The 12700-nt window shown below is 42.2% G+C and overlaps 1 protein-coding gene across 4 annotated transcripts in view; it reads left to right on the top strand.

The window, feature by feature from the left end:
* Positions 1 to 9562, top strand: part of caskin2b (CASK interacting protein 2b) — a 91800-nt gene extending 82238 nt beyond the window's left edge. For 3 of the 4 annotated variants that reach the window (XM_089128838.1, XM_089128841.1, XM_089128840.1), the window contains 8 exons: positions 1641 to 1704; positions 2455 to 2549; positions 2698 to 2808; positions 2887 to 2988; positions 3069 to 3207; positions 4510 to 6159; positions 7518 to 7767; positions 7872 to 9562. In XM_089128838.1, the coding sequence (XP_088984964.1) occupies positions 1641 to 1704; positions 2455 to 2549; positions 2698 to 2808; positions 2887 to 2988; positions 3069 to 3207; positions 4510 to 6159; positions 7518 to 7767; positions 7872 to 7968 (2508 nt within the window). In that variant the 3' untranslated portion in view covers positions 7969 to 9562. The remainder of the gene's footprint in view (positions 1 to 1640; positions 1705 to 2454; positions 2550 to 2697; positions 2809 to 2886; positions 2989 to 3068; positions 3208 to 4509; positions 6160 to 7517; positions 7768 to 7871) is intronic. The other variant, XM_089128839.1, reaches the window with a different exon arrangement.
* Positions 9563 to 12700: the final 3138 nt, after the last annotated feature.

Here is a 12700-nt window from a genome sequence, read left to right as displayed (position 1 = left end):
CAATGGTGTCCTAAGACTCCATCAGGTGACCCAATGGTGTCCTAAAACTCCATCAAGTGACCCAATAGTGTCCTAAAACTCCATCAGGTGACCCAGTGGTGTCCTAAAACTTCATCAGATGACCCAATGGTGTCCTAAAACTCCATCAGGTGACCCAATGGTGTCCTAAAACTCCATCAAATGACCCAATGGTGTCCTTAAACTCCATCAGGTGACCCAGTGGTGTCCTAAAACTTCATCAGATGACCCAATGGTGTCCTAAAACTCCATAAAGTGACCCAATGGTGTCCTAAAACTCCATCAAGTGACCCAATGGTGTCCTAAAACTCCATCAGGTGACCCAATGGTGTCCTAAAACTCCATCAGGTGACCCAGTGGTGTCCTAAAACTCCATCAGGTCACCCAATGGGGTCCTTAAACTCCATCAAGTGACCCAATGGTGTCCTTAAACTCCTTCAAGTGACCCAATGGTGTCCTAAAACTCCATCAAGTGACCCAATGGTGTCCTAAAACTCCATCAAGTGATCCAATGGTGTCAAACTCCTTCAAGTGACCCGATGGTGTCCTAAAACTCCATCAAGTGATCCAATGGTGTCCTAAAACTCCTTCAAGTGACCCGATGGTGTCCTAAAACTCCATCAGGTGACCCAATGGTGTCCCAAAACACCATCAAGTGATCCAATGGTGTCCTAAAACTCCTTCAAGTGACCCAATGGTGTCCTAAAACTCCATCAAGTGATCCAATGGTGTCCTAAAACTCCTTCAAGTGACCCGATGGTGTCCTAAAACTCCATCAGGTGACCCAATGGTGTCCTAAAACTCCATCAAGTGACCCAATGGTGTCCTAAAACTCCATCAAGTGACCCAATGGTGTCCTAAAACTCCATCAAGTGACCCAATGGTGTCCTAAAACTCCATCAAGTGATCCAATGGTGTCCTAAAACTCCTTCAAGTGACCCAATGGTGTCCTAAAACTCCATCAGGTGACCCAATGGTGTCCTAAAACTCCATCAGGTGACCCAATGGTGTCCTAAAACTCCATCAGGTGACCCAATGGTGTCCTAAAACTCCATTAAGTGACCTAATGGGAAAAAAACCTTGGGAGAACCCAGGCTCAAAATGTGGCTATTTTAGCAGGTAAAATGTTTTTTTCCAGTACAAAGAATCAGGTTATTTTTTCTTAGTACACATAACTATAATGAAATAATTCGGCACATCACAGCTCCAAAAATGCAACTGTTTTGTTAAATTCCCACTTTGAAAGGTTTTGGAAGCCTGTGAATGATTCTTCTTCACAGCATAATGAACATGAAAAGTCAACTCTTATATGCTTAATTAAAAATGGCACAAATTAGCCAGTGACCAGCCTTGTACTTTCATACCGGACATCCAAATGGTTGAAAAGTTTGTGGAAATTCATTGGTTAAACATTTTGGGAAATCTAAAAGTAAATATTGCCACTGGCTATGAAAGCACTACAGCTCTGTCATTAGAGTAATTATAATTCCTGTTATTTTCTGTTAATAAACACTTTTAATTTCAATGCTTGTTGTTTATATGTGTTTGATAGCACATAGGGTTTAGGGTTTTTTAGGGATAGGTTTTTTTTTTTTTTTTACATTTTCTCTCATTTTACGCAGGCGGCGCCCCCTGCTGTGGATTTACTACAGCCAGACCAAAACAAACATCCTGACGCATCCACAGGTAATGAGCTGTGACATGTTTACTGTGTGCATCTGTATACAGCTTACGTTTACCTTGTCCTATATGCATGATGGTATACGAAATAATGCATGATGGTATACGCTTAGCCTAGCGGTATTCGAGATGATGTGAGTTTAGTGTGCATTTAGGGCAGTGCACTTTTAAGACATGGGACAGTCTTTCAAGTGGCTAAGACCAGACAAGGCAAGTGACAGTATTTGGACACTTGGCCATATTCACACGGGTCTAAATTAAATGAATGCATGCGAAACATTGGTGCACAAACCAAACCACTCCTTTGTAGCTCAGGTTGGTCAAAAACACATGAGTAGCATTGGTATAATTCTGCATTACACCATGTCGTAATTACTGTAATTTCAAAATGACAACATTTAATTTGACTGGTAATTATGCATTTCTATGGCAACACTATCAGGTGGTACAGAGGTCACATGATACAAGTAGGAGCTCTCCGAAAATTCCCAACTTAGTAGTTGTAATACGAGTTCTGCAAGTAAGTGCAGAGTAGAGGTCTTGTAATTACTGTAATTACGGCGTGGTATGCACCTTAATTCAATGTAGGCAATCACAGACATTCGCATTCTTACTATTATTACTGTTATTTGGTAATTTTATGTTATTTATGTACTGTTATTTGGTAACTCTAAAAAACATTTAAAAATTTTCCAAGATGCTGTTTGGTAAATCTGTGTGTATATATTATTGTGAGCATGTGTGTTGTTTTTGAAGGAGTTCCTCGCAGACCTGTGCTGCCCACACAGAGGCCAGGAGAGCAGGGTTTCTCTCAACAGTTTGTGCGTCCTCATCAGCTGCTGGAGGGAAAGGTCAGAAAACACCATTGCAGTGCACAACTCAAATTACCAGTGGAGCTACTGCTTGCTCTGCAATTGGCTTTGTACACAGCAGACTTAGCGATGAAAAGTTTCTCCTTTTTAAAAGTCTCTCCTGCCTTCATGTCTTTATCACTGTCAGGACGCAGAGGCTATATATCAGTGGCTGAGTGAGTTTCAGTTGGAGCAGTACACTACAAACTTCCTCAACGCGGGCTATGATGTCCCTACAATCAGCAGAATGACCCCAGAGGTACGAGGTTGCTTCGAAGACATTCGCTGTTCAGTCGCATTGGGTTGGTGTTGATTGAGTATTGCGCCTATTTTTCAGGATCTCACGGCTATTGGTGTGACTAAACCAGGCCACCGTAAGAAGATTTCCCTGGAGATCGGCAACCTCAGCATTCCAGAATGGCTCCCAGAGTACATACCAGTAAGTCACCGTATAGCTTGAATGCATACATGTGTCTATGGCGTTGTCTTCAGTTCTCACAGTCAAATCTCTTCTCTTAGCAGGATCTTGGAGAGTGGCTGAGTGCCATAGGCCTACCTCAGTATCATAAGAAGCTCTCGGAGAACGGCTATGACTCGATAAACATTGTCCGAGATCTCACGTGGGAAGATTTACAGGAGATTGGCATCACCAAACTAGGTGAGCTTAGCTTAAACACAGATCTAAACTGATCTAAATTGTTTAAAAACCATTATCCCATGGTCATAAACGATTAAAAAGTCCATTAAAAATAGCTGAAAATACATGGGTCAAAAAGTGTGTGAACCCTGTTAGTAAATTAACCTTCACATATGTTAAAATTGTGTGTGTGTGTGTGTGTGTGTGTATATATATATATACATACCAGTCTTAGCTGCTAGATAGCTTTTCCTGATACCTTCACTAGGTCATTTTCAAATCAAAATTTCTAGTTTGTATTCCTGCAGCAACATGATTTGTTGACCCGTACACATTTTAATCCGATTGATACAGTTTCATATGACTGATGATCCAGCATCAAATATGCCCTGAGATTGTATAGGGTCACACAGCATTCTCACCTTTTGGCGCTTTTCCATTACCAGTACCAGCTCGACTCAACTCGACTTGCCTCGGCTCGGCTCGTCTCGACTCAGCTCGCTTTTCGCTCCGTTTTCCATTGCAGACAGTACCACAAATAGTATCCGGTCGTCATAGCGACGCCTTTCGTTCCTTGTTGCCCCATGAAGCTCTCGCTGGATCCTCTCTTCAGCCACCAAACAAAGGGAAGTCTTCACCTCCTCGTTTGACCACGGCGTATTCTTTGAGTTGCCATAATAATAGTAGTTAGTTTAGTAACTATCTCTGGCCAAACTATTTAAAAATAGGGGGGTTATTCTGGATAGTCCATCTGGCACGTGTAATGATGACGCAGTGAATGGTGACGATTCTCTCTGACCAATCAGCAGTCAGCATTGGTTTCACATGACATTTTAGTATCGCATTAGCTCACTCAGAACCTCGCCGGAGGTGGTACAAAAAAAAGTACCCGAAAGCAAGTACAGGTACAACTTTTACACAGTGGAAAACCAAAAAAAGGAGAGGTGCAGTACATGAGATCCACGGGGAGGAGTCGGATCAAGATCCAAGGGGTGGAGATGGGTAGGATTATAGGGGTGGGGTTAGGGATTAGGCTTGGGTTTAGGGATCAGGGGGTGGAGTTGGCTAGGTTTAGGTGTATGTAAGGAGGGAGGAGTTGGATCTGGATTCGACTCCTCCCCGTGGATTTCATGTTCCTCAGTAAGAACCATCTTGAGAGGCGAGCCGAGCCGAGTCGAGCTGGTACTGTGTAGTGGAAAACCGCCATTTGATTTGGATTAAGAGAAAAAGTTGTTGTTTCATGCCTGCTAAGGACATAGTGTGAGTTATCCTGTTGCGTTAAGTTCATGTGTGACATCTACAGTAAATGTGTGTTTCTAACAGGCCATCAGAAGAAGATGATGCTTGCGGTGAAGAAGTTGTGTGATGTTCATAAGGCTCTTCTGCAGGCAGAATCAGGGCATGGAACTCTGCGGCGCAAAACCCCTGCTGCCCTGGACCTGGTCACTATCGAGCCGCCCCCTGAGAGTATCGACCTGCCCTCACCCCACACGCCCAAGATGATGACTTTCCAGGACAGTGAGCTGAGCACTGAGCTACAGAGTGCCATGTCCTCTCAGTACAGTGGCTGTCAGGAAGGACTGGCCATCAAGAATGCAGTAGGCATGTCCTCCAGTCAGGAGAGCATTGACACGCGCTCTCGAGGCTCCGGCCGATCTCAGGAGCCCCCCAGCACTCCCTCCTCCACTTCAGGAGCGACCCCTTACACCCGGTCCCGAGAGAGTTTATCGAGCCCAGACAGCAGTCCTGGTAAAGAGCGCAACATTCCAGAAGGCCGTGACCAGGTCCCACGTCCTCAGCTACCGCAGCAGCTGCCGTCCAGTGCTTCTGCAGGCTTTAAATACCCAGCGGTGCCTGCCAAACCCAAACTGGGCTCTGCTCCTTCTCCGCAAGGTTCTCCTGCTCATAAAACCCTCAATTATCCTCGTGCACTATATAACAGTGCCACGCTCGACCGCCGCTCTCCTGGTGTGCCCAAGAAGCGCACACAGAGCCTGTCCCGATATGCTTTGTCGGATGGTGAACCAGATGAAGAGGATGATGATGAAGCAGCTCAGCTAGCCAGCATAGCCATGCCTTCATATGCCACACTGAGCCGCAAGCTTACCCGGGGCCAGCTGGCACGTCTTCAGTCCGCCCCTGAGCAGTCTGTCGGCCGAAGCCACTCTTTCGCCATTAGGGCTCGGCGTAAAGGACCTCCTCCGCCGCCACCTAAGCGCCTTAGCTCCGTCAGCAGCAGCAGCACTAGTGTCGAAACAGTCTCGGACACTCCAGCGCCAGCTTCTGGGGGAGTCGAGAGCGGCAGACCTGGGAGTGTAAAGAGCATCACAGCTGCATTAGAAACAGTCCTACCTGTGCCTACGGTGGAGCTCCTTCAGGAAACCACGACAGCTGTCTCTGTCTCTAGTGAAGAGTCCAAGCGCAGACCTCTAAGTCAGAGTGAATCCAGCCAGGTAGCAGCCAAAGTAGATACTGATAGAGCAACAAAGTCTGACTCAGAGGAAGATGACGGGAAGAAGGATTCTGGCCTGGAGAGCTCATCCTCGCCCCAGAACAGCTCCAGTGAGTGCATCCCCTTTGCGGAGGAAGGCAACCTCACCATCAAACAGAGGCCCAAAGTTGGCGGGCCACTCAAGGTGGAGAGCACTTCAGAGTCTCCAGAGAAAGCCAAACCAGCCAAAACCCCTGAAGTCCCAGAGTTCAACTTGAAAGAGTCAGACACAGTGAAGAGACGGCAGAAGCCAAAGGAGAAAGAGCAGCCAAACACAGCGTCCGACAGCAGTGCAGATGGCACACCGGTTTTAGAGACTCAGGACACAGTGAAGCTCCGCATTTCTGAAACAGATATGAGTCTGCCATGTGTCGATCTTCCAGCCAAACCAGTGAAAGCACCTCCACCTCTTGCCCCTAAACCTCCCAGCCCCCTGAATCCAACACGGCACACCTCTAAACCTCATCCTGCTCCTGTAACAGGTACTGTACAAATAAAGTCAGCTAGCTCGATATCGCTGTTACTTGGGAAGTGTTGATAACTTTCTAAAATTCATTGACCTCAAACCTCATATTTTAGATTCCTTATTTGTTCGGTAGATTTAGCAAATAGGTCCATCTAAATGGTTTGATTTATTAGTGTTCCCTGAAGTCCGTGACAGAAGCTCTGCCCCAATTCAGAGGCTGCATCCTTCGAAGGACACAGACTTCAAAGTCCACGAAGGTCGAACCGAGCATTGTTTAATGGGACGGTCCAGCCCAGGGTTCCTACCTTGCAGAGTTTAGTTCGAACCCTAATCAGGGACACCTAAACATGCTAATAAAAGGTCTTCAGAGTCACATTTAGGTGAGTTTGATCGGGAATTGAGCTAAACTCTGCAGGGCAGTAGCCCTCCTGCCCCAGATTTGAGGAAGCCTATGCTTTTGTTGCTTAGCGGCTATAAAGTTTGTACTGGACTAGTCTGAAAACAAAACAGGGTTCACAACATTCGAAGGAGCCTTTGAATTGGGACAGCCTTCATCGCCCTTCTGTGACACATTCAGGCTTCAAATGCAGCCTTCGAGGGATGCAGCTTCTGAATTGGCCGCTAAATACTTTAATGCCCGGTCCACGATTTTAGCCGGATTTTGGCACGATCCGTTTGACGTAGGGTGTCGTGGGGATTCGTAAATGACAACGGCGCAGGATTCGATCGTATCATCTCGTATAGTGTGTCATTGTGGGCGACAACCTACGTCGCGTCTGCGATGCTTCACGACATCTCGACAAAAAGACTAGCATGTTTAATTTTTTTAACGGTCGTCCACGACGGTTCCGTCACATGTATGAGGTTGACCAATAGGAGCACAGAAGCTTTTCCGTACACAACTTTCAAAAATGGCGAAACGAAAGAGAGACCATGGTGCTAATGTTAAAACAAAAAGTAAAAATATAGAAGAAAACTAAATTTTACCTCAAGTTCTCTTTGGAGGATTGACAGCCCTTCGAGCAATCCAGGAACGTGTCCATTGTCGGGTTTTCTTTTTTTTTTTTTACTTTTTTCTGAACACAAGGACAGCCAATACAACACTCACCGCTTCATCCATTGTTTGTTTACGTTCGTTTCCGGAAGTCACTCGCTACTATTTTGGCCTTCTCGATGACATCAAGCGCGTCGTTAAAGACGGCATGCGATGACTGGTCAGGAAGCAACGTGTAGTCTGACAAGTTTCTTGTCCATGACACGACAAGATTTTAGGAGTCAAAATCGTGTAATCGTGTTACCAAAAAAAAAAAAATGGTGTAATCTGAACCAGGCATAAGTTTTGCATTTATTCTGTGATTCTTGTTCTGTCTGCAGTTGCCGGCTCCAGTGTCACTCTCAGTGTTGTACAGAGTGTTGCCTTTGCAGCACCCCAGTCTCCAGTGCTGTACTCCCCCTCAGCAGAGAACACGGGTCGCAGTGTGACATCAGGAGGGCCCCAGGCTCTGGTGGAAAATGGTCAAGGGTCAACACTGAAGCATCAGAGGCTGGAGAAGACCAGCTCATCCCTTGAGGAAGCACTAAAAGCTGTGGAGAGAAAACTCACTCTTGAGAGCAACAATATGGGGTGAGAGACACTTTCCACCAGCTTTCACACAAATATGATGGGGGATGAAACATGTTTTTTAAATTTACCACTCCTAATTAAACATTATGTTGCGTCTCTTTTAGCACTTCTCACATAGTGAAGTCTACAGGGAACATTCTGGATGACATTGGGAACATGTTTGATGACCTTGCTGATCAGTTGGATGCTATGCTGGATTAAAAATTGTCCTGGATTTTGCCGTTTGAGTTTTTTTGTGCTGGCTCAGGAGGGTAGAGATCTACGTATAGAAGCATGGGTTCTTCTGCCTTATATTTCAGATGGAGGGAAGAGAAAAACTCTTGAACACAAAAGTGGGAACCTCCATTTGCAAAGACCACACAGACATTTTTGGACCAGTCTCATGACTAATGTCAGTCTAAGTGTCATTTGTAGTTGTTTGTTTATATCTCATTTTCTAATCAATCAGCATATATATGTTTTTGTGTTTTTCATTTTGTCCTGTCATTTGTTGTTGTTTTTGGGGCTGAAACATGGACTTGATTAAGTGTGACCCCAATGGGCTTTATATGATGGACCCAGATAAAAGAAATGCTAAGGAGAGTCATTCCTAAAGCAATATACATTTCAAAACACTACACTGATTCAAATCAAAACATTTCTAGAAATTTTAAAGGGACAGTTCACCCAAAAAGTGACAATTCTGTCTTCATTTACTCGCCCTGATGCTGATTCAAACCTGTATTGGCACAATAGCATAACGTTTTGAATACATTTTACGCTGCCTTTCCATACAGTAACATGCCATCAATACAAAAATACAGATTTTTTTCTTTCTTTTTTTTTTTTGAGTGAACTGTTCCTTTAATATAACTACATTTCAAAATGGTTTTGTAACTGGAGCACAGGTGACTTTTATCCATTTCCATGGCATTTTTTGGTGCTTGTATCTTCCTTTTTATTTAATGAAATTGGAAGATTTGCAGGTTAAAACACATGACTGACATTTATTTTTGTATGATAGTGTGGTTTTAAAGGGAACACGTTGAAATGAAAACAGTAACACTGCCTTGTGTAGTCAATGTACAGCAAGCAATTCAGGTTTAAGTTACCATGAACTATTTTTTAAACTTATATTAGTCCAAATAGTATTTAAACTTTATCAAAATATGTATATTGTACACTAAAGGTATATTTGATTGGGAAGCAAACCTGTTTGTTGTACCAAAGCATATATGTATATTTTTATTCAAATGTTGGATAATGCTAATGCTAATGCTAGCAGCTAAACTAATGAAAGTTAACCCAGTGGCATTTCCCCTTTGCACATAATTTGAGATGACGTATATCTGATGTGGAATATTTCTACACGGTTCTCGTGTGCCATTCGGATGTTACGTTCATGTTCTGTCTCCCAATTAACCAAGATGTAATTAATGGATTTTGTTTAACTGAAGGCCGTTTTAACATTTAACCAGTTTTAGAATTGCATTTAAGGCCTGTTCACACCAAGGACTATAACTATAACGTTTAAAATTATGTCCACACCAAGTCCACGTCACAACTAACGACGCAGAGAAGCGAAATTGCTGGAATCACTTTCAGACATAACTGCAGTAAACGGTTATCGTCCTCTGTTGTGGATGCCAAGATAGTTATTATAGTTTTAGTTCTTGCTATGAACAGGCCTTTACTTATGTTAATGCTATAGTGATGTTTTTGATTAGATAAACATAACACCGATATGGTTGTTCAGTACCAAGCCTGTCTTTGTTCTAATTTGTTAACATTTTCTATTAAATGAAGTTAGCTATTTTGTCCTTTTTTTTGTCTGTCATTTTCACCATAATCTTATTTGACCAGATTCAATGGTAGGGTTGCAATTGCAATTGAAACATAAAGTCCACACTAGAGGACTTCAATGGTAACTAACTCTGTTCTTAATTTAACTGCACAATTTGTTCTTAGTGCAAAAAATAGCCAGTAGGTTGTAAGCTCTTCTTTAAAGTAACCCATAGTTCCATAATACAACATTTGCCTTCAATTATCCAATAGTAGCCTTCAAATAGAGTGCAACAGTTACCTTGCGAAACAAGCTATGCAAAGGTATCCACATTTATTTCTCCATATGCTAATGAGGGGGGCGTGTTTTAACTCAGACATCTGCAATCGAGCTCAGATTGGCAGTGCTGAAGCTTTGAGGCAACAGTGACACCTTGTCACAGCGTAAATATCCAACGCACATCCCAGACAGCAAACTGACATTGAATCAACGTGGAAACGACGTCTCTCATGACATTGAAACAACGTTGATTTTGCACATCGAATTAACGTTGAACCAACGTCAGACACGGCATTCTTCAAAGCTAAATGAAAATCGAAAATTGGTTTGCTTTCATAACGTTGAAACAACGCATTGATTTCAAGTTGATTTTCCGTTAGTTTTGAAAGAATGACGCGTCTGACGTTGGTTCAACGTTAATTCGATGAGCAAAACAATGTCAGATCAACGTTGTTTCGATGTCATGTTTCCACGTTGATTCAATGTCAGTTTGCTATCTGGGATGGCACCCTTTAACGTGAAATGAGACGCAGATATATTTGGGCAGAAGGCGCCCCCTAGTGGTCTAACCCTTACCCAACACCATACCTAAACTTAACCATTAACCGAAGCGTCTCATTAGACGTTAAAGGGTGCCATGTGCGTTGGATATTTACGCTTTTGCAAAAGCGTCCTATATGGCGCTTTGGGATGAGAACGCGTTGAACTGTAGGGTAGACAAAGCGCCCTCAGATCACTTGGACATGGCTGTGGTTACAAGAGGTAAAAACAAAATAAATACTGTTCGTTTTCTCACACAAACTGCTCGTTTCATGTCTTAGGCCATCAATGTGTACTTACATTTACGAGTCAATAAATCATGTTTAATTTAAATCATGGGGTGACCATAGACCTCCATTATATGACTGACAGACAAGAATGGTTTGACCGAAAAATATAAAAATTGAAAGTACTGTGGAAACAAAGACACCTACATCTTGGATGCCCTTGAGGACAGCTGAAATTTCCCAAAAATGAAGTTCAAAGTGAACTATCACTTTAAGGTCAATGATTTAATGAGATGAATAGTAGTTAATAGTCTCGTATTCAGGGCCGTATTAAGAGCTCACTGGGCCATAGTAATCAAATATACAATAGCCTACATGGTTTTCACTATAAATTCAACATTCATTCTTGTTAATTTTGCAAAAGTAATTCAGTCAAATACAGTAACGTTAAATTACTTTCTTTCTGATGTTTGATTAACATTATTGACACACATGGCGACAGCATCTTTATTAGCAGCGTCTGTCACTTTGAGACCTCAGAGTCGGATTCAAGTGCGCTGTGCAAAACCGTCTCAAGTTCACCATGGTCTCAAAACCAGCGTTTACAAAATGAATTCTCTCAGTTTGAAATAATTTGTATCCAAACCACAATGTTTAGAAACGCGTTTAAATGATAAACTTACATCGATGCGCAGCAAAATTTAAATATTTCTACAGCATACAACCCGGTAAATCACGACAAGACGTGAAATAATCACGTTGGTCCACTTTGGAAAACGTGTAGATGTCACGGTTTAACCCCCTCAAACGTGAAACTTACACGTTTGACCTATTCTACACGCAATCGCCTCTGCCATAACGACCTATTTAGTCTGGTAGGAAGGGGGGGTTCACCTGCACCCGAAAGATATATTTTTTTAACCTAGTTTTTTGTAATCCTTAAGGTGTCTAGAAAAGGAATTTTGATGTTCCCCGCGCAAATTTTTGTCCCATATGTGATTTTTTGTATCATCTTTTGTGTCCGTGCTGATTTTTGGCTGCGGAAAATGAAAACTTTAAACCTACATAGAATCTGAACAATACATCCTACAGACACAATCTACCCCATTTTCTCTTCGTCTTTGCATGAGGAATTGATAGATATGAGGATTGTCTTGATTAGATGATGTATAGTGCATAAAAACTCAAATAAACACCAAAAAATGTCAAAAAATTGTAACATTGGATCACTGGAACTCCTCCCCTATGGACCCTTCTGATATATGTTTTCTAACTTTTGTATTTTTACAGTCTTTAGGATGTCTAAGAAGCAAATGTTGATGATCCCCACCTGAAATATTGTCACATGTATGTATTTTCTGGCTATATTGGTTGCCACCCTGGATATCCAAAAAAGCAAAAAAGCACATTTATGGGCAGTCTGTTTTTCTCCTTTAGTTTTCGATTTGATAAATCTCCTCCATTTTTCATAACTGGCTATGTAAATTATCGTTGAGCACATGTTGAGCTTGTTCCCAACGTCAATTGTTGCACATTAAAAATATAACATAGATATTTTAATTAAATAATACATTTTAAGATACAACGTGTTCAAAAATATGCATTAATTAAAAATCACATCATGTAATTAGGATTCACTGGTAATGTGAGGTTTATTTAACATACATTTTTAAACTAACTACACAAATACATAGCCTACACCATGCACCAACACACAATTAGAAAGGTCTTTCTTGGTGAAGAGCATTTAGCGTTATGGAAGCCCACATTGACTGGCAGATAATGGTCTCTCCAGGTTTCTGTTAAGTTGAAAAAAAAAATGTTATGCTTAATAATTAATTAATTATACTTTCATTATTATTATTATTACTACTGGTGAGGGAATGTGTTTCATCTCGAGTGGGACAATCTGAACAAAATAACAACAAACATTCATGGCTCAAGTGTGGTGAACTGGACCGGTGGGATCATGATACAGGAGGTGAAACCTGAATTTGATGCCCCCAACTCTCTGGAAATTCCACGAATGCTCCCACTCTACGAGTGGAAAAAGACGCGCTCCCTTATGGTAGATATACCTGAGACCCTAAATTCATCATCAAGTCATGATTAGATGATGTATAGT

The sequence above is a fragment of the Pimephales promelas genome, chromosome 3, assembly GCF_988280905.1.
Source record: "Pimephales promelas chromosome 3, fPimPro1.hap1.1, whole genome shotgun sequence".
Classification (NCBI taxonomy): domain Eukaryota; kingdom Metazoa; phylum Chordata; class Actinopteri; order Cypriniformes; family Leuciscidae; genus Pimephales; species Pimephales promelas.
Note: the sequence above shows the minus strand (reverse complement) of the source record. Positions and strands in the feature narration are given on the sequence as shown.